This window comes from Alosa sapidissima, chromosome 24 (assembly GCF_018492685.1).
Source record: "Alosa sapidissima isolate fAloSap1 chromosome 24, fAloSap1.pri, whole genome shotgun sequence".
Classification (NCBI taxonomy): Eukaryota; Metazoa; Chordata; class Actinopteri; order Clupeiformes; family Clupeidae; genus Alosa; species Alosa sapidissima.
This window is the reverse complement of record NC_055980.1, coordinates 758,115-779,845: the sequence shown is the minus strand read 5'-3', so window position 1 is coordinate 779,845 and position 21,731 is coordinate 758,115. Positions and strand designations below refer to the sequence as shown.

The following is a 21,731-nucleotide window of genomic DNA, read 5'->3' as shown; positions in this document are numbered from 1 at the left end:
TTTAAAGGGTTAAATTGTGAATTAACAGTGAAATGTTGTAGTGAGGACTTTTATTTTGAAACAGTTTTTGGCAGAGGAAGCAGTTGAACAGGATGTGTAGTCTTAATAGGGCCAGTTTGTATGCTTAAAGCCTGAGACTGGCAGTTGATCCAGGTGGCCTGAACACCTGCCATAGGATTCTAATTGCTTAACGGCCGTATTATGATGTCACAATCGGCAATGTTAAGTCTATGGGGATTTTTAAAAAGTTTTTCTTTAATAGTTTAAAAAGTATAAAAGTTTCAAAGTTGAAAAGTCATACCAACCCGATCTGTTTGAAGACCTACGTTACAAAGTTTGAATGAAGTTTCTAAGTTAAACTGTTCAAGAGAAATTGCGTACGGAAAAAGTGGTAAGCGGAATAATAATAAGAAGAAGAAGTTGTTGAAGTTGCCTAGGAAGAACAGTACAGTGCATTTTCATGCACTGTAATAAGAAGAAGTAGAAGAAGTTGCCTAGGAAGAACAGTACAGTGCATTTTCATGCACTGTAATAAGAAGAAGCCTAGGAAGAATAATAAGAAGAAGTAGAAGAAGTTGCCTAGGAAGAACAGTACAGTGCATTTTCATGTACTGTAATAAAATGCCTTGGAAGAACAGTACAGTGCATTTTCATGCACTATAATAATAACTAGAAAAGCATTTCCTGAAGGAAATACAGTGCATGAAAACGCAAAAATATGATGTAAAATATCATACAGAGTAAAAACAAACTATATTGGTTGCTAAGTAGATGAGGTTTAATATAGTTGGAATGACTGAACAGTTAAATAGGTGGATAGTTTAAATGGTTACATTATTTAGGTAGATAGTTGACGATAACTGACAGTTGGAATGGCTCTAATGTTTGCAAATATGTTTACAAAGATAATAATGCTAACCAAGTTACTATGCTAACTAGCATGTTAACAATGTTAAAATGTTAACTATGCTAACCATAAGACTTAGCTAACCTAGCTAATCATTTTTAGTAGTTATGCTAACTATGCTAACTAGCATGCTACCTATGCTAACCATGTGACTTAGCTATCTTAGCTAATCATTTTTAGCAGTTATGCTAACTATGCTAACATGTTAGTGTGCTAACTATGCTAACCATGTTACTTAGCTAACCTAGCTAATCATTTTTAGCAGTTATGTTAACTTTTCTAACTAGCATGCTAACATGTTAGCATGCTAACTATGTTAACCATGTTACTTAGCTAACTTAGCTAATCATTTTTAGCAGTTTTGTTAAAAATGCTAACAATGTTAGGAATGCTAACATGCTAACCATGCTAACTAGCTACAGTGGGTAGGAGTCATAGTTGATGACAAGTAACAGTTACAATGGCTGAACAGTTAAAAAGTTCAGTAGTTTAAAGGGTTAAATTGTTTAACAGTGAAATATTGTAGTGAGGACTTTTATTTTGAACCAGTTTTTGGCAGAGGAAGCAGTTGAACAGGATGTGTAGTCTTAATATGGCCAGTTTGTATGCTTAAAGCCTGAGACTGGCAGTTGATCCAGGTGGCCGGAACACCTGGCATAGGATTCTAATTGCTTAACGGCTCTATTGTGATATCAGCCAATGTTAAGTCTATGGGGAAATTTTGAGTAGTTTTTAATTAATAGTTTAAAAAGTATAAAAGTTACAAAGATGAAAAATACATTGCCCGGGTGTCCTAAGTAAGATCTACGTGACAAAGTTTGAATGAAGTTTCTACGTTAAGCTGAACAGTTAAATAGGTGGATACTTTAAATGGTTAAATTTGGTAGATGGTTGACGATAACTGACAGTTGGAATGGCTCTAATGTTTGCAAATATGTTTACAAAGATAATAATGCTAACCAAGTTACTATGCTAACTAGCATGTTAACAATGTTAAAATGTTAACTATGTTAACCATGTGACTTAGCTAACCTAGCTAATCATTTTTAGTAGTTATGTTAACTATGCTAACTAGCATGCTAACAAGCGGAATAATAATAAGTTGCCTAGGAAGAACAGTACAGTGCATTTTCATGCACTGTAATAAGAAGAAGTTGTTGCCTAGGAAGAACAGTACAGTGCATTTTCATGCACTGTAATAATAATAATAATAAGAAGAAGACTTCGGATAACAGAACAGTGCATTTTCATGCACTGTAATAAAAAGCATAAAAACAGGTATGTGTGTGTTTCACACCAAATAAAAATATTTTCCTATCATAACTTATTTAACCTGCATGGCAAACTTTAGTCGCCAAGAAAACAACACCATTGGATTTTGACATCAAAATTTCAAAAGGTTTGAAAGTGGTCAGAGATAAAGTCCTGGAAATATAAAAATCTTTGAGTATAAACAAAAGTTTATGAAGGGGGTAAATGTACCCATCTAATTTGCCACTGGATGGCAAGCACCTCAAATTATGCACCTTTCAGTAAATACTGAATGTTGAATATATTTCAGCAGCTTTACTTTCTTTTTTGTCATATTACCCATATAACAAATTAACAGGAAAACAGTAGGCCTAAGATGTAAACCAACAATAGTGAACTATTACTAGCCTATAACCACAAACCGTTATTAGGCCTACAATAAAGTAGCCTGGTCAAATCAGTTCCTATCGTGGGTGACTTTGTAGTTCTTCAGAGCCCTATTTTTATTACCCCTGCTGTCTGTACCATGTGCATTACGGACACCATCATCACGATTACCACTGCCACCTACAGCTATGTTGGGAAGAGGGTCGAAATAAGCATGGTATTACTGGACACCGTCGTATGTGCAAAGACGCACCTCCGTTCGTAGACGCACCGTGACTATCACTGTCAATAGTCGATCATAATCTCCAAAAGGCAGATATTCTCCTTCAGAATCAGAATAGGTGAATAACATAGCCTACCCAAGACTTCATCACACGTGAACGTTTTTTCAACATTTGATGTCGGCCTATTTCTGCTTCAATTTGTGCAAAATTATGGCCTGCATTGCTTCTGCGTCATTACAAACAAATGCACGTCTTCGTGTTTCTCGCCTGTAATACGAGTAGGCTATTTCCTGAAAACTTTGTGCAGCGAATTTGGGCTTGAATCGAAGCTCTGGATGTCTAGCAACTAGTGGAGGAGAGTACAAATGGTATTTGTCACTGTACTTGGATCTATTGGTCTATTTTAATCAGTGTTGTTGTTTGTCGCAATTAAAAATACCCTCAAGGGCTGAATTACATTAATATTTTGACATTAGGTCGCGGGCTGGAATTGGGCCGGGTGCGGGCCGAGAGTTTGAGACCCCTGCTCTACACCTTACTAACCAATTCATTTATCATGTATACAGACCTTACTGCCCTGTAACTGACCCTAGGCAGATGGGTCAGGCCCTTGAGTCGTGGATCTGCTCGAAGTTTCTTCCTATAGGTATCTCCAATTCTAGGGGAGTTTTTTTTCTCGCCCTTGTTTCTCTCTCTCCTACTCAAGCTCTCTCCTACTCAATGCGTCCTACTCAAGCGAGTAGGACGCATTTCACACTGCTCCTGCTTCACCTATCCTTTTAGCAATTTCCACTCTTTCTCATTCTTTTATTTCATTTACAAGCTAGTTTAGCAAAAACAGTGAAACCAGTACATTTAAATCTGAAACTTTAGTGGTTAGTTTTTTACTTTAAATGAGCCAGCCAAGTCAACGAGCAAAAACTGAACGGCAATTCACCTTGAAGTTGGATTAAAACAAAATGCGCTCCTCCGACCAGAGACCCAGGAGATCATGCCGAAAATGTACTGAGCTAGAACAGAAGATTTCTACTTTGGAATCAAAGATGCATGCCCTTCCATCAACGACAGATGAACTACGAGAGGCATCTCATGAAGTGAGTACAGCAACTACTGGAAATGCAGAGAATGTAACCCAGCAGTGTAATATCACTGCTAATAGAGCAGATGAATGCATCGACCTCACAAAGGGAAATGTGAGTACAGAGCCTTGGCACAGGCAAGGTGCCAGACCAAAAAACAAAAAACGTAATACAAGAACTGTAATTACCTCAACACCAGTAAATTCAGATGTTAAAGGGGTGGTTCAGGATTTTGGACATAGGACCTCATTTCCAAGTAAGCAAGTGTGATATTTATCAGTGGAGACCGTTTTCAACACGTTTCATCCAGTCGTTCTAATTGCAGAGTTCGCAGGTGCTAGGCTAGCGCAAGTCAACGGTATGTGCTAGCCTGCCACTAAAAACAGTCTTACCCACTCCAAAGTACACCCAAGGCAAATAAATTATAACGCCAGACTATCGATGTAAATGTCTGTATTGATAGTTTTATTTCTAACATTATTCTATCCTTGCATTTCAACGATCGCATTACATTTTGAGGGACTAGTGTCTTAGCAGCGGCGGAATTATACTTGCTCCAGTTAGTAGTACTGCGCCAAAAAGTAAACAGTAAAGCGCACTCCAATGGGGATACCTAGTAGTAGCCTTGGTAATATCAGTCCGCCGCTGAGATGCAAAATGACTACTACCAACTTCAGGGAACAAAGTATAACTATTGCAACGCGATGCGAGGGTAGTTGTATTTCTTACACTATTCTATCAACACAGACATTTACATCGATTGTCTGGAATTTGCCTCGAGTGTCCTTTGGAGTAGGTAAGACTGTTTTTAGTGGCAGGCTAGCACATACCGTTGACTTGCGCTAGCCTAGCACCTGCGAACTCTGCAATTAGAACGACTGGATGAAACATGTTGAAAACGGTCTCCACTGATAAATATCACACTTGCTTACTTGGAAATGAGGTCCTATGTCCAAAATCCTGAACCACCCCTTTAACTTCAGGCCTCGTATCAGAAATACAGACAGATCAGCAAACTACTACAGGGCTTGTGGTCCTAAGGGAAGCCCACAGCCCCTAACACTATGGAACAGATTTGAATGCCTCCGGGACGTGAGAGAGGAATTTCCCAGGGAACAGACCCAAAGCAGGCAGCGATCAAACCACAACAATAGAAAGATGGGCACAGACAAGAAGCAGCACTCGACACCTATTCATCCCACAACCCTCGTTCTAGGCGACTCTGCTGTGAGACATATAAATGGGGAAAGGATGATTGTATGTTGTTTCCCAAATGCTTCAGTGTCTGACACAAAAAACAAGCTTGCAGAACTGGTGTCAAAATATGCAACTATCAAGCGCATCATTGTGCATGTTGGAGCAAATGACATCTACAGAGAACAGCTGTATGTCAAAGAAGATTTCAAGGAACTTTTCTCGGCCCTATATGAGCTTGGAATACAAATTTTCATCAGTGGCCCACTCCCAGCAGAGGGAAGCTTTGTATTTTCCAGACTATTCAGTTTAAACACCTGGCTCGCAAAAATATGCTTTTCAGTTGGGATGAATTTTATTGACAATTTTAACCTTTTTTGGAATCGCAGGGAATACTTCAGACCAAATAGCACAGAGCTGAGTTGGACTGGGGCCAAGATCTTAACCGAATACTATCACCTCTCTCTCCCGCACCCAACATTTTTTCTGCCAACCTTGAGCCGAGCCTCTGATAAGCGCTCAGTGGCCATACAGACGGAACAAGCGGATGACATCAACAACTCAGCTAAACCAAAACACTCTGCACAGGCTGAAACAGAGATATGCCCAACCTCCCCTGCTGTGGGGCCCTCTGATAACCACCCGCTAGCCTCCACTGAAATGCAGACCTTGGAGAAACATAAACAACCAGCTCAACAATGCCAAGCCATGTCCACTGGACAAGATAAGATGGGTGCTGCTAAAATGACTCAAAGTCAATCACTGGCGTCAAACTCCCTGGAATCTCAGCAAACAAATGGATGTGATGAGCATGAGGAGATAGCACCTATCAAAGCTGCTGAGAGGATATCAGAAAGGAAGGGTCATGTTGTAACACCAGTACCAATACCCCTCCCCACCTCTGTCGTCTCCTTGTCACCACAAAGACACAACAACATGGAATACACTACTGGAATACATGCTGAAAGCGGAGCATCTGCAACAAACTTCCCAGAACCTCAGCAGGCAGATGGAGACTCTGGATCAATTTTCAACCCCAACCTCCTTGATTTCCCATCACCACCCACACCCAATCACGTCCCCACCCAATCAAACTCCCCAGGCCACACAAACCCCCCTAATCTCCCATCACCATCCCACCCCTTCATCCCACCACCCACTCAAACTCCACAGGATCCCCTGAATACCCATCACCATCCCCACCCAAGCACATGATGTTCCCTGCAAGAATGGAGAGACTGCTACCAGTAGCCATACAGAGTTTTACTTGCCCAAGATCATTAGCACCAAAGAAGCGAAGGGCACCTCCACCCCCTCGTCCTCCCCCTCCCCGTTTAGAAGGATCTCTTAAGCAGCAGCAACCTCTTAGTTCATTTTCTCAGCCGGCATAGAGCATGGAATGTGCAGTGGAAAATACAGATGGCAGCAGGAGGGGACAATTATATGATGACTGTATTGCATGATATTCTCAGGGTCCCTGCAATATAAATGGTACTGACAGTAGTTTTGAGAACATGCCGGGACCCAGTAAGCCCATGACATTCTCTATTCCTGTATTGACAAGAAATAGAACACAAATGCATCGAGCTTATAGGGTAAACCAGTCCAATCTCCTACCCGTACCACATCAACCTCAGATTTCCCCCATGGATCATATTTCCCCAACACTTACAGCAAAACTAGCACTCCTAAATATCAGATCTCTTTCAAACAAATCATTCTTAATTTATTATCTAATTTGCACACACAACCTTGATTTTTTTACTTTTAACTGAGACATGGTTAGATCAAGCAAACAGTGTTGCTACTCTCATCGAATCAGCTCCCCCAAACTTCAGTTTCTTGAGTGCTACCAGAGCAAATAAAAGAGGTGGGGGGATAGCCACAATTTTCAAGACAGTGCAATCAGTCGTCATTCGGTGACTTTACTTCATTTTAATATCTGTGTGCATGCATTAAGTCTTCTCCTCAGATTTTATTACTGACAATTTACAGGCCTCCAAAACATTCCGCTAAAGTTTTTCTTGAAGAGCTAAGTGAACTGCTATCAGTTGTTTGCATAGAATTTGACTGTCTTATTATATCAGGGGATCTAAACTTGCATGTGGATAATCCTGAAAACAATTATGCCAAGGAATTCATTGCACTAATCGATACTTTCTCCCTAACACAGCATGTACAGGGGCCAACACACTCTCTCGGCCATACCCTCGACCTTGTTATCACAAAGGGTCTCGATGTCTCTACAGCTGTTAAAGACCTGGCCTTATCTGATCATTTCTGCGTGTTCTTTGATGTGTCTGTCCCCACACACTCAAAACACAGCTATGATGGTAAAAAGGAGAATCATAAATGATCAGACAAGTGCTCTCTTTGAGCAAGCACTTTCACTAAAGTCAAGTCAACTGTCAGACTCTGAAGACTTACATTATGGATGACATTGCCCCATTACAATTCAAGAAAGTTAAGGACAAACAGAAAGCACCATGAAGGCAAAATCCAGCAGTTAAACTTCTAAAAAGAGAGTGTAGGAAGACTGAAAGAAAATGGCGTAAATACAAACTTCAGATCCACTATGAAATCCATAAAGAGATGCTCCGCACATATAACTCTGAAATATGCAAAGCAAGACAGTCTTTCTTTTCTAACATAATCAATAGAAGTTCAAATAACACTCATATTCTATTTTCAACTGTTGATAAGTTAACAAATCCCCCCTTACAATTAGCGCCTGAACTTCTCTCAACTAATAAATGCAATGAGTTTTCATCTTTTTTTAAAGGTAAAATTGACAAAATCAGACTCAACATATCTGCTCAATTACAAATTCAACAACCTGAACTTCCAGCAACAAACAGAGGGAAACTAAACTTGATGTCAGAGTTCAGCTTGATAGACTACGAAACACTTGAAAAAACGGTACAGAATCTCAGCCCTTCCACATGTGTCTTAGACACTCTGCCTACCAATTTCTTCAAAACTGTTTTTCACTTCATAGCGGCGGATGTCCTTCAAATTGTAAATGTATCACTGACTTTTCCTAAGTCACTGAAAACAGCTGTTGTAAAGCCACTTCTCAATAAGAATAACCTGGATGCCTCCATGCTAAACAATTACAGGCCCATATCCAATCTACCTTTTATTGGCAAAATTATTGAAAAAGTAGTCTTTAATCAATTAACCACCTTCCTAACATCAAATGGGTATTTTGATTACTTTCAGTCTGGTTTTCGGGCAAATCACAGCACTGAAACAGCTCTCATTAAAGTTTCCAATGACATACGCCTCAACACAGATTCAGGTAAAACATCAGTCCTAGTGCTACTGGACCTTAGTGCAGCATTTGACACTGTTGATCACAATATTTTACTACACAGACTAGAACACTGGGTTGGATTTACAGGCATAGTTATCAGCTGGCTAAAATCATATCTACAAGAAAGGAGCTTCTTTGTTGCCATCGGAAACTGTACCTCAACACCAACGTCCTTGACCTGTGGTGTTCCCCAGGGGTCGATCTTGGGGCCACTATTATTCAACCTCTATATGCTCCCACTTGGACAAATCATTCAAAATAATTTGATTTCATATCATAGCTATGCAGATGACACACAAATTTACTTAGCTCTATCACCAAACAACTATGGTCCTCTTGAATCTATGTGTCAGTGTATAGAACAAATCAACACCTGGATGTCTCAAAATTTTCTTCAGCTGAACAAAGAAAAAACTGAAGTAATTATATTTGGTAAAAATGAGGAAAGACTCAGGGTTGCCACTCTCCTTGACACAAAAGGGTTGAAGGCAAAGGATACTGTTAAAAATCTTGGTGTATTAATTGACAGTGATCTAAATTTCAACAGCCACATGAAAGCGATAACTAAATCAGCTTTTTACCACCTCAAAAATATTGTCAAACTCAGAGGGCTGATGTCAAAACATGACTTAGAAAAACTCATTCATGCATTTATCTCCAGCAGGGTTGATTACTGCAATGGACTGTTCACAGGCCTTCCTAAAAAGACTATTAAACAGCTTCAGGTGATACAAAATGCAGCAGCTAGGACTCTAACAAAAACTAAAAGAACTGACCACATTACTCCAATTCTTAAGTCCTTGCACTGGCTTCCAGTAAGTCACAGAATTGACTTTAAAGCACTATTGCTTGTTTATAAATCAGTAAATGGAGCAGGACCTAAATACTTGTCAGACATGCTTCAGCAGTACTACACACCTTCTCGTCCTCTCAGGTCCCAGGTGAAAAACCTGCTAGTAAAACCTACAGTTAGAACTAAACATGGTGAAGCAGCTAAACTGCTATGCGGCTCAGCTGTGGAACCAACTTTCGGATGACATTAAAAAGGCCCCAACTGTAGCCAGTTTTAAATCTAGACTTAAGACCAAACTGTTCTCAGACGCTTTCTGCTAACTGTGCCGAGTTACAAATTCTGAATCTGCCTCGATAATTATTCTACTTTGTCTTTTATTACTTTTTTTTACTACTTTTGCCTTTGTTTTTGCTTACTAATTATTCTTTATTTTTAAATGATTTTACCTTGTGTTTTATGTTTTCTTTTTATTATGATCTTTACCTTTTAACTATTCTTTGACTATATTGCCCTTCTATGCTTTTATTTGTTATTATTGTTTGGTTTTGTTTATGTAAAGCACATTGAATGACCTCTGTGTATGAAATGTGCTATATAAATAAACTTGACTTGACTTGACTTGACCTGTTACTCATGGGCTCTCTCTGAATGTTTAACACTCTGTAAAGCGCCATGAGACATGTGTAATGTTTGTGCGCTCTATAAGTGAAATTAAATTGAAATTGAAATTGAAATTCCTACCTGGTCTCTTTTGAATTGTATCTTGAATGGTCTATCTCATTTTGTAAGTGACTTTGGATAAAAGTGTCTGCTAAATTAAAAAATGTAAATGTTTCTTTTCAAGGGAGATTTATGCTGGTTTAAGATGAAATTGCCGTACCTTATGATGAAAGAGTAGATTTCAGAGCTGTTTTTTTCCCTTTGTGTTTGTTTTACTGACTACACTAGACTGGGCTGCATGAGGATGAATTCCATGATGGAGGCTGGTGTGCAGGAAGAAATGATCGTCTGCAGTGGTTTGAGGTGGATGCCCGCAGGCTTACCAAGTTTACCGCGGTGATAACCCAAGGCCGGAGTTCTCTTTGGTCGTGAGTGTCTTCATTTATAAAAAACTGACCTGCACTCTTAATCTTCTGAGGAATCACACTGAGCCAGTCGTATCAGTTTCTATTGTACCTGTACAATTATGCAACACATAAATCTTGTAAGATTTTAAAGATCGATATAGTCTAATTTATATAAATCTAACTGTTTCCCCAACATAGTTTGTTCAGGTAACTTAGCCACTGTTCTCAAAGGATTCCATTCAAACAAAACTGCCTCTGGTCTCTCTTTGTAGACCCCACAGCTATTAGGTGTTTTCAATCGAAGATTGGAATATCCTGTTAGAACATCTCTGGAGGAAAATGTCAAAATCTATCCATGTTTTGACGACGACATAATACCAAGCAAGACTTTAGCTATGGTGTCAACATTGGTGGGTGGGAGGTCTAGGGTGCATTGGGGGTGTGAATCAAACATGTGAAAAAAAGTTCCTGCCATTCTATGTGTGCGTGTGTATGTGTGTCCTACTCTTGCAGGAATCACAAGCAGACAGGATGGCTGGGTTCACAATGCATGTTAGCACGTATTATTTATAAATAGCCTGGCAATAGACAGCATCAAGTTGTCAGTGCAGTATCTTCTAACTCTTCTGCTCCTGTGTATACTGTAAAACTGATCACTATCTGATTGTCTATCGTGTGATGGCTGTCAAAATTGACTCAACCCTATGGACCCAACGGACGCAGAGTGTGTTCAAATTTACACCCATTCTTTGCTGAACTGCTCACAATGTACTTATCACACAAATATCACAGATGCATATCATGTGAATGTTCACAATCAGCTTTCAAATGATGCTAGTTGCTGTGATGAACAGTTCGCGAGACAATAAACTTTGAATTTACATGAAATGTAATCATATTTACATTCTGCGTACAGCTCTGCACCCATCTCCACACCCATTCTTCTCAGTGGAATATATCACAAACTCTTCACTCATCAAAATAAACAGTAGACCTTACAGAATACAAGGCTATAGGCTAAAGCAGGGGTCTCCAACATGGTGCTCGCCAACACGGTGACCTAAAAATAGCCAACTAGTCGCCTGCAGATCAGGCTCTTAACCCTTTAGGCGCCAGAGGTTTTTTTTCGAAACGTTCGATTTTGACATCTTCATTTCAAAAGGCTATATCTTAAAAGTGATAAGAGATAGAGACTTTCTGTAAATTAGAGAAATATTAAGGATGACCCAAAGTTTATGTAGAGATTAAATGTTTATATCTAATTTGCATATTATGACGTCATATGGGGGGGCCATCTTGGATTATAGAATTTTCATGAAAAGTTGCATGTTTGAATGATAAAATGCACCACTTCTTTTCCCCCAAAATGTCCCTCACCTTCTGTATGCTATATTGCACAATACTGAATGCTCAGGTAAATAGTAAGTAGTAAACAAACTATATAAATCATTACTAATAAATGGCAGAAACAAACCAAATGCATGTAGCGGTAGGCTGGCCTTTTGCTGTAGAGATTTTCCATTTACTACATACAGTAGGCACTCTGATTCCATGTATGGGGCACATATATATTATTCAGATGACACACAAACACAAGTAGACAAGACCTGTTTAGTTCAAAAGCTCACTTGCCACGGCAAGGCACAGATCAGGAGTGAGATGACGAGACAAGACAAGAGACAATGTTAGTATTTGTTTTCTTTTTGTTGTTTTTGTTGATGTTTTTTTGTTGTTTTTTTCTTAGCTGACAAAGACACACACATCACAAGGACATGAACACACAAAAAAGAACACATGTCCTAAATGGTCAGGGAAATAGATAATCAACAGTGTAAATCATTACTAATAAATGGCTGACCATTTTTTTTTTATGTAGCAGGCCTTTTGCTGTAGAGATAATGACTATCCATATCCATATCCTATCCATACAGGGCCGGCATTCCCATCATCTTGTGATAGACTATGCATGGCCTAATGGCTCTCCTGCCCCGTGTCACCACCTCTGCTCCTGTTGCGAGCAGCATGGCCAGATCTGCCTCGCGCTCGCATCGAGTGGAGAGAATTTGCGCAGCTTGGACTAGGCCTACTGTCATTCTCATTGCGACTCCCCACACTGCCTCTACGTTCCCCCCTAACTGTCCTATGAGCACTTCGACCTCGTCTAACATACCCAGTGGCATTAGACAAAGGCTCAATCACGTTACTGTCGCCGCGATTGCGGAGAGGCACACGTTCAGAAGACAGAAGCTAGCGCTATGGACATTAGGCTACCTCCAGCCTCGTTCGCCACACCACTAACACCCTGCTAACTTCCCGATGAACACTCCGAACCCGTGAAACATTATTCCCACCAGTGACATAGGGCAAACGATTCAACGTTTGTGCTTGGTGTAAACTATGGAGTAAACTCTCACTTTGTCCAGCTGCATCATTGCAAGGCAGGGACGCATCTGAAGCCTCACTAAACGAATCACCGTCATTTTCTGAAGGCAGATATTCCCCTTCAGAATCAGGGTCCGCGAATAGAAGACCCAACACTTCATTTCAGGTAAACTTTTTTGATGCCATTAGACGATAATCTAATGCAAATACTCGCTGACGTTGACAATTTGGGGGCAGCCGTGGCCCACTGGTTAGCACTCTGGACTTGTAACCGGAGGGTTGCCGGTTCGAGCCCCGACCAGTGGGCTGCGGCTGAAGTGCCCTTGAGCAAGGCACCTAACCCCTCACTGCTCCCTGAGCGCCGCCATTGTAGCAGGCAGCTCACTGCCCCGGGATTAGTGTGTGCTTCACCTCACTGTGTGTTCACTGTGTGCTGTTTGTGTTTCACTAATTCACTGATTGGGTTAAATGCAGAGACCAAATTTCCCTCACAGGATCAAAAAAGTATATATACTTATACTTATAAACCAAACGTGAACTGAAAACCAGAATATGTGAGCACACATGTTTCATATACAATCAGGATGAACAATCATTAGTAGCCAGACATTTCATATAGTATAATTTGTATTTTAGTATATTTAGTATATTATTTATCTTCTACTGTCCTTATTGCTTAGTTGTGTATTTTATATTATATACTATCTATCTATCTATCTATCTATCTATCTCTATCTATCTATCTATCTATCTATCTATCTATCTATCTATCTATCTATCTATCTATCTATCTATCTATCTATCTATCTAAACAGCTTTACTGATAACATTAGGGAATGGCAGTATGTGAGGATTGACATGGTGCAAATACCACGCTGAGGTGGTGACAAAATGTTACTGCAGAGGGATTAATTTTTTTGGGCACTCTCATTCCCAAATTATATGAATGAAGAAATTGTTCTGAATTATTCTGAATCTGTAATTGTGCCATGGTTATGGGACTTTGCAGACGCCTTTGTCCAAAGTGACACACACATACAAAAAACAACATAATATCTAAAATATAACAGGGAGCAGATTAGAATGTTGGTCAAACTATAATAAGGAGAATAGCAATAATAAACAACAATGTCAAATTCAATAAATAGCCTAATAAAATAAGCAATGAAAATGAGGGGAAAAGCAATAATAAACAATAGTGTCCATTCAATCAATAATATTAAAAAAGCAATGACATGGTAAGACTATATTAAGGAGAATATCAATAATAAACAATAATGTCAAATTAAGCAACAGCCTAATGGAAATAAAACAATATTATACAAACCATAATGCATAATAGTGGGGGGCCTTAAGCACATTTTCTTACAAATTCTTCTAAAAGCGCCTAATTTGGCACAAATGTAGCTCAGGTCATACTGAAATGATTTAGCTAGGGCGCTGGAGTCAACGACCCTTGGGGCCAAGATGGTGGCCAAATCCAATATGGCCGCTGTCCGAAAAGGGTTCCGGCTATAACTTTTGAACCACATGAGTTACAAATGCAAACTTGATATCTTTTTCAGCTTAATTGATCATGGGAAACACATAGGATGTTAATATTTATGACCCAGTACATCTGGACCCCTTATTCCTTTAATTCCAATATGGCCGCTGTCCAAAAAAGCAGTTTTGGCTGTAGTTTGGGGCCTTACACCCCATTGTTCGTGCAAATTTATCTACAAACACAAAATTGACACAGATGTAGCTGAGGGCATACTGAAATGCCAGGGCATCCAAGCGACCTAGATGGCGGCCAAATCTAATATGGCCGCTGCCTGAAAGGGATTCAGCTATATATAGCTTTTAAGCCAGATGAGATACAAATACAAACTTGATGTCTATTTTACTTTTTTTGGCTATGAGAAACCCATAGGAATACTTACATTTATGATTGAGTATTATCAGGACCCCCCAAATTCCCTAAATTCAATATGGCCTCTGTCCAAAAAAGTGTTTTGCGCTACAAATGAGGATGTGGTGTCTATTTTATGTTTATTGACCACAAGAAGTCCATTGGCATATTTATATTTATGCTTGTCATATTTATATTTTTTTTACCACAACTTTGAAGGTTTTTCTCAATGTTGATTCATTTCCTTATAAAAGTGAAATGCTTTCAGTGCACCACAGATGAATACATTTCATCTGTGGTGAAATCATATAAGTGTAATCATATAAGTAAGGGATAACGGTCGCCGAGGTGTCCTGTTATACGGAATTAATGGACGAAGGCGAGGGGCAAAAAACTCCCCGACGCGCACCTCGAAGGCCGTTATCCCGCTTATCACCCGGTTGCCACTGTAAAGCAAAGGAAACACACGATTCCGTTTAAAAAGAAGCTCACTAGTTCAGCTTGTTGTACAACTTTAGCATGGACAGTTAGCTTGTTTACAGTTGATTCCATTGTTGTGAAGCCTGCAACCAAAGATTCTAGAGCGCTGCAATCGTCGTCCTACTATGGTTGTTATAGTTACCATTCATAAGCATTGATATGGAACGGTGTCCTGTTATTCAGAATTAAAGGCCACCCTGCCAGCCAATCAGAAAAGAGTATTTCTTCTCTCCGGGTGGTAAGAAAGAATAAGACACAATTATTATTGCAAGGCAATATTTATATTATGGCAAATTGTTAAAAGAACAATATAGTTGATTTGTCCAAAACTCTGCTTCACAACTGCGTAACAAAAAAAGGCAATAATAAAAAAAACAATAGTGAATTCTTATTATCACTCACAATCACCAGATCAGTCATCGTCTCCACCATCATTGTTTGTACAAGCACCCTCACATGCATATAGAAGTGCAACAAACTCCGGCTTTACAGCACTTGCAGTGCTCTCTATTTTCAATATCAATTTAATTGTGCTTATAGAGCGCCAAAACATTACACGTGTATCATGGCGCTTTACAGAGTGTAGACAATCAGAGAAAGGAAAGAAAATAAAATAAAAATGCAGGGGCGAGGAAAAACTCCCTAGAATTGGAGATACATATAGGAAGCAACCTCGAGCAGATCCACGACTCAAGGGCCTGACCCATCTGCCTAGGGTCAATACAGACAGTAAGGTCTGTACACATGACAAATGCATATGATAGTCAGGTGTAGAGAATAGGACAGGGTGTTTAAAGCCACCTGCGGTGAAAGTTACAAGAGGTGGGATGATTACATATCCGGTATGATAATGCATTAATCCTAATTTAGTGTCAGAAAGTTCAAAACTAAACTAAACCTGAACTAAACTAAACCTGAAGAATTCTGCCATGTCTGCATCAGGCCTGGACTGAAGGGAAAGGAACAGTTGTGTGATGAGCGTCATGTTTTGCTTCTGAATACCATTCTTTGTTTTGTGCTTGGCTTTTGTGTCAGGTCAATTGGCAAATGTCAGTATGTTTGCCCGAGGAATCATATCTGATACAGGCTTGGTGACCTTGTCAAGTCGCTGCTCTACGTAGGCAGCATGTAGGGCTGCACCAACTTTGTGAGCAGTAGTGAGCGAATCAGCCACTTCTCTTTCCATAATATCTTGGGTGTCAAGAGCTATGAGGTCATGATTCGTTGATAAGAAGGGATTTCCATGGGTTTCCATAACCAGTAAAATTTAACATCCTTCCTGAACATGACTTGTAAGCTGTATGCCTCTTCTTTATGATGATGATGATGATGATGATGATGAGCTGCTATCATACACTACTTGAAACTCTTGTACTTATTCTGGCACAGTCAGACCCTGCCAGCATGAGGGCTTCAGGGTTTTCATAAAGTCCAGCTGCTCCATCACAGTCCATACAGTCAACTAGCATTCTCTATATTTGCTCAAAGTTGCCCAAATCTACTGTATGCTGGAATTCTGACTCTCCCTCATATATGCCTTCCCTACATTCTCAATTTTAAAATTGGTGAGAATATTTGGAAAGTAGAAGGTAGTTGCTTTCTTGTAAATGCAAATGTAGGATCTAAACATATGCAATCACAAGCGTAAGAATTCCTGTGTGTTTGTCATGGTAAAAAAAATATAGACATTATGTTTTCATCTTTAGCGCATTTGGTTCAAAGTTTGTAGTCAAAAACCTTTTTTTTTGGACAGTAGCCATATTGGATTTGGGGACTTTGAGGATCCACATACACAATCATAAATATAAATATTTAGAGATTGGCATGGTGTGTTTTTTGGCACTGACTACCGCGACAGCGGCAATTCCGGTGCCAGCACCTCCTCCGCCGTTGAACCCGTCCAGTCCCGTGGTTAATCCTACAGCCTATTCTGGATCACCAGAGGCGTGCAAAGGCTTCCTCCTGCAATGCTCCCTGACCCTGGAGATGCAACCCCACAGGTTCCCTACAGAGCGATCCCGCATTGCATACATCATCTCCCTACTCTCTGGACGTGCTCTACAATGGGCTGAAGGCGTCTGGCGTGTAGCTGTACCCATCACCGAGTCTGTGGATGCCTTTGTGGCCCATTTCAAACAGGTGTTTGACCTTCCTGAGGGAGACTCTTCCATCCAAGCGGAGCTGCATGCCCTGAGGCAGGGACGAAGGTCCATTTCAGATTACACCCTCCGCTTCCGTACCCTTGCCACTGCCAGCGGCTGGAATGAAGCAGCCCTCCTCACTGCGTTCCGACAGGGGTTAGAACCCACTCTACGCCTCCAACTGTCGTCCTATGATGATGCCATAGGCTTGGAGAGATTCATCCAGCTTGCCATTCGTGTTGCACATCGCAGAGAGAATTGCATCCGCGAACTCCATTCCACCTCTTCACCAGTCCAAGTTCCCTGTGCCGGGGAAGAGGCAGCAGGGGCCGCCGCAGAACCAATGCAGGTGGACACCATGCGGCTCACTCCATCAGAGAGACGCAGACGTCTGACTCAGGGGTTGTGCCTATATTGTGGTAACTCAGGCCACATCATCGCCCAATGCCCCACACGCCCGCCTCGACCAATGGTGAGTGCAGTCCGTACTCCCAGTGTTCATCTAAAGCCTTTAGTCACACCTGTCATCCTTGCTGATTCCTCCTACATGGCTTCTGCTCTCATTGACTCAGGCTCCGCAGGGAATTTCATCTCGGGCTCCCTCTGCCAACGCCTCCAACTCCCGCGGATTCGCTGCGTCCCTGCCTTCCACGTCCACTCCATAGTAGGTAAGCCCCTGGCCCGCAAGCGGGTCCAATATCAAACAAAGAACCTAGATATGCGGGTGGGAAGCCTACATGTGGAATCCATCACATTCTTCATACTCGAAGAGTCAACTGCAGAGGTAATCCTGGGGCGCCCATGGCTGATTCAGCATTCACCTACAATCTCCTGGTCTACTGGGGAGATTCTTCAGTGGAGCAAGAACTGTCAAGTTTCCTGTTTCCCACAACTCCCACGTTCTCACAGCCAACGCCCAAATTTCCCGGTGAACGCCACATCCATCGAAAGTCCAGAGTCGTCCGGTCACCATCCTGCCAGCATACGCCTCCTTCAGTGATGTCTTCTGTCCACAACGAGCAGCCCAGCTACCTCCACATCGACCCTGGGACTGTGCAATAGACCTGCTACCCGGGCACCCTCTGCCTAGGGGGAAGGTCTACCCATTGTCCTTGCCGGAACAGGAAGCAATGAAGGCTTATGTCGATGAAGCCCTCAAGCTAGGATATATCCGGCCCTCCAAGTCTCCAGCTGCCTCTTCATTCTTCTTTGTGGCCAAGAAGAATGGAGGTCTTAGACCGTGTATCGATTACCGTGCCCTCAATAAAATCACTGTCAAATTCCGTTACCCCCTACCTCTTGTCCCCGCAGCTCTGGAACAGCTGCGTGGAGCTACGCTGTTCTCCAAACTTGACCTCCGAAGTGCCTACAACTTGGTGCGCATTCGCCGTGGGGACGAGTGGAAGACAGCCTTCATCACCCCTACTGGTCATTACGAGTATCTCGTGATGCCATATGGGTTGTCGAACTCACCATCTGTGTTCCAGGGTTTCATGAATGAAATATTTCAAGATTACCTTAATAAATTTGTTATTATCTACATTGATGACATCCTGATCTATTCCCCTAATCTCAATGACCACATCCAGCACGCCTCCTTGGTCCTGTCTCGATTGCGTGAATTCCAGCTCTTTCTCAAAGCAGAGAAGTGTACCTTCCACCAACCCACCGTCCAGTTCCTAGGCTCCCAGGGAGTTAGCATGGATGACGGGAAGGTCCAGGCTGTACTTTCCTGGGCAGCTCCACACTCTATAAAGGAACTTCAGCGCTTTCTGGGCTTTGCCAACTTTTACCGGAGATTCATACAGAACTATAGCCAGATCACTGCTCCCCTAACTACTCTGCTCCGAGGAAAATCGAAGACCCTTGCCTGGAGCTCAGAGGCTTCCCAGGCATTTCGGGAACTCCAGAAGGCCTTCACCTCAGCCCCTGTCCTCCGTCATCCTGACCCCAACAAGGAGTTTGTCGTCGAGGTCGACGCTTCCACCACGGGCGTCGGAGCTGTGTTGTCCCAATACCATGGTAACCCTTCTCGTCTTCATCCGTGTGCCTACTTCTCCAGGAAGCTGAGCCCTGCAGAGTGCAACTATGACATCGGTAACAGAGAGTTGCTTGCCATCAAGTTAGCCCTGGCTAACTAGGAGTGGCGTCACTGGCTGGAGGGAGCCAGTCACCCGTTTTTGGTCTTGACGATTCTTGACAAGAATCTCCAGTACCTCCGCGAAGCAAAACGACTCAACCCTCGCCAAGCCAGGTGGGCCCTTTTCTTTACACGTTTTACCTTTACTATCAGTTACCGGCCAAGCTCACGTAACTGTCGAGCTGATGCCCTGTCTCGCATCTATCACCCTGAGGACAACCCGAACAGCCTGAGCCTATCCTACCAGCTGGCGTGGTGGTGAGTCCCATCCAGTGGATCTTCGATGATCAGATCGCCGCAGCTATGGAGACTGAGCCTGTGCCACCTAACAAGCCAGACAATCGCACCTACATGCCTCGTAGCCTCCGAACCCACCTCCTCACCATGGCACACTCCTCACCCGGCACCGGACACCCTGGGATCTGCGTGTGGACTGCGCCATGGCCAAAACCCCTCGTCATCTGCCTGCAGGGAAGCTACTGCCTCTGCCCATTCCAAAGAGACCATGGTCACATCTCGGAGTTGACTTCGCCACCGATTTCCCGCTGTCTGAGGGCCACACCTGCATCCTTGTCATTGTGGACCGATTTTCCAAGGCCTGCAAACTGATTCCCCTGAAGGGTCTCCCGACGGCCGCAGAGACTGCTGAAGCACTGTTCACGCACGTCTTCAGGAACTTTGGAATCCCTGAAGATGTAGTGTCGGATAGGGGACCACAATTCATTTCACGATTCTGGCGGGCCTTCCTCCGGCTGATGGGGGTGACGGTGAGTCTTACTTCGGGATACCACCCCCAAACCAACGGTCAGACAGAGCGAAGGATCCAAGAAATTAGTCGCTTCCTACGGATTAGTCGCTTCCTACGGAAGCTCACAGCCACCTCCAGCGAGCCATTCGCCGCCAGAGTCACCATGCCGATGCCCAACGGTCCTCCACACCGGGGTACACGGTTGGACAAAAGGTCTGGCTCTCCACCCGGGACATCCGGATGAGACTGCCCAGCAAAAAGCTAAGCCCCAAATACATTGGTCCCTTCACTATCACTCACCAGATAAACTCAGTCACATACCGCCTCCAGCTTCCCCCTGACTACAAGATCCACCCCACCTTCCATGTGTCACTTCTAAAGCCTTACCATTCACCTCACTCTCCTTCCTCCACAGAACCTGGTGCTGCAGTGGAACCCCCCTTGCCGCTCCTCCTGGACGAGGGTCCCATCTATGCCGTTAAGGACATCCTCAACTCCCGGCGCCGCAGAGGTCGACTGGAGTATCTGGTCGACTGGGAGGGCTACGGCCCTGAAGATCGCTCCTGGGTCAGCCGTGACGACGTCCTAGACCCCTCCATGCTCACCGAGTTCCATCGCACGCATCCCAGTCGACCAGCCCCTCGTGGCCGAGGGCGACCTCGGCGTCGGGCCCCCTCGTTCTTGGATGCGGCCCCTGGAGGGGGGGGTAATGTCACAGTCACACCAGGTTCGGTTCCAGCCACACCCACTGCTCTCTCTCCTGAAGCTCCCCTCACTCGTTCACATTCCCCAGTTTACTAATGACCTGCACCTGTTCCCAATCAGCCTCACTCCCTACTTAAACCCCAGTCTCCCCTCAGTCTTTGTCTGGCCTCGTCAGTGATGACACCAAGGTGCTATCCACCAGCCTGACTCACAAGGAATACTCCTCCTGGATTCCCCTCACCTGTTCCAGCATCCTCCTGGTCCGACCCCACGAGTCACCTCCGGATTTGGATCTACTGTAGTTAAGTCGATCTTCTGTGTTTTGGGACTTCTTCCGTTAAGTTTGCTGATCCTCTGTGTTTTGGACCCTCCTTGCCCTACTGTTTCCAGTGGAACTTCTGTTTGATCCCGACCTGGGTTTGACTACCCATTTCCTGGTTTTCCTTTGTAAATAAACTATCTTGTTTGAACTCTACCTCCCTGTCCTGAGTCTGTGGGCCGTGACAGTATCAATTATACATTTGTATCTCATCTGGTTCAAAATATGCAGCCAAATCCCTATTCAGGTGGCGGATTTGGCTGCCATCTTGGTCTCAGAGATCACTAACTCAGGCGCCCTGGCTAAATCATTTGAGTATGACGTCAGCTGTATCCGTGCCAAATTTGGTGCTTGTAGATAAATTGGCACAAACAATGGGGTGTAACTACAGTCAAAACTGCTTTTTTGGACAGTGGCCATATTGGAATTGGAGGATTAAGTGGTCCAGATATACTGGGTCATAAATATAAACATTCCTATGTGTTTCCCATGATCAATTAAGTTGAAAAAGACATCAAGTTTGTATTTGTAGCTCTTGTGGTTCAAAAGTTCAGCCCTTTTCAGGTAGCGGCCATATTGGATTTGGCCGCCATCTTGGCCCCGAGAGTCTCTGGCTCCAGCGCCTCTTTTGACCCCTCTTAAACGGCAGTGAACATGGAAACGCTTTGACGCATGGAAAGCTTTCCTTGTAATGTATTGTATGC

The 21,731-nt window shown here is 42.7% G+C and overlaps 1 protein-coding gene across 4 annotated transcripts in view; it reads left to right on the top strand.

Annotated features, from left to right (window-relative positions):
- cpxm2 (carboxypeptidase X (M14 family), member 2) overlaps positions 1-21,731 on the top strand; it is a 250,882-nt gene that overhangs the window by 77,539 nt on the left and 151,612 nt on the right. For 3 of the 4 annotated variants that reach the window (XM_042082908.1, XM_042082907.1, XM_042082910.1), the window contains exon 3: positions 10,100-10,239. The exons of the other annotated variant lie outside the window; for it this stretch is intronic. In XM_042082908.1, coding sequence (XP_041938842.1) covers positions 10,100-10,239 — 140 coding nt within the window. The remainder of the gene's footprint in view (positions 1-10,099; positions 10,240-21,731) is intronic. 4 annotated transcript variants of the gene reach the window in all.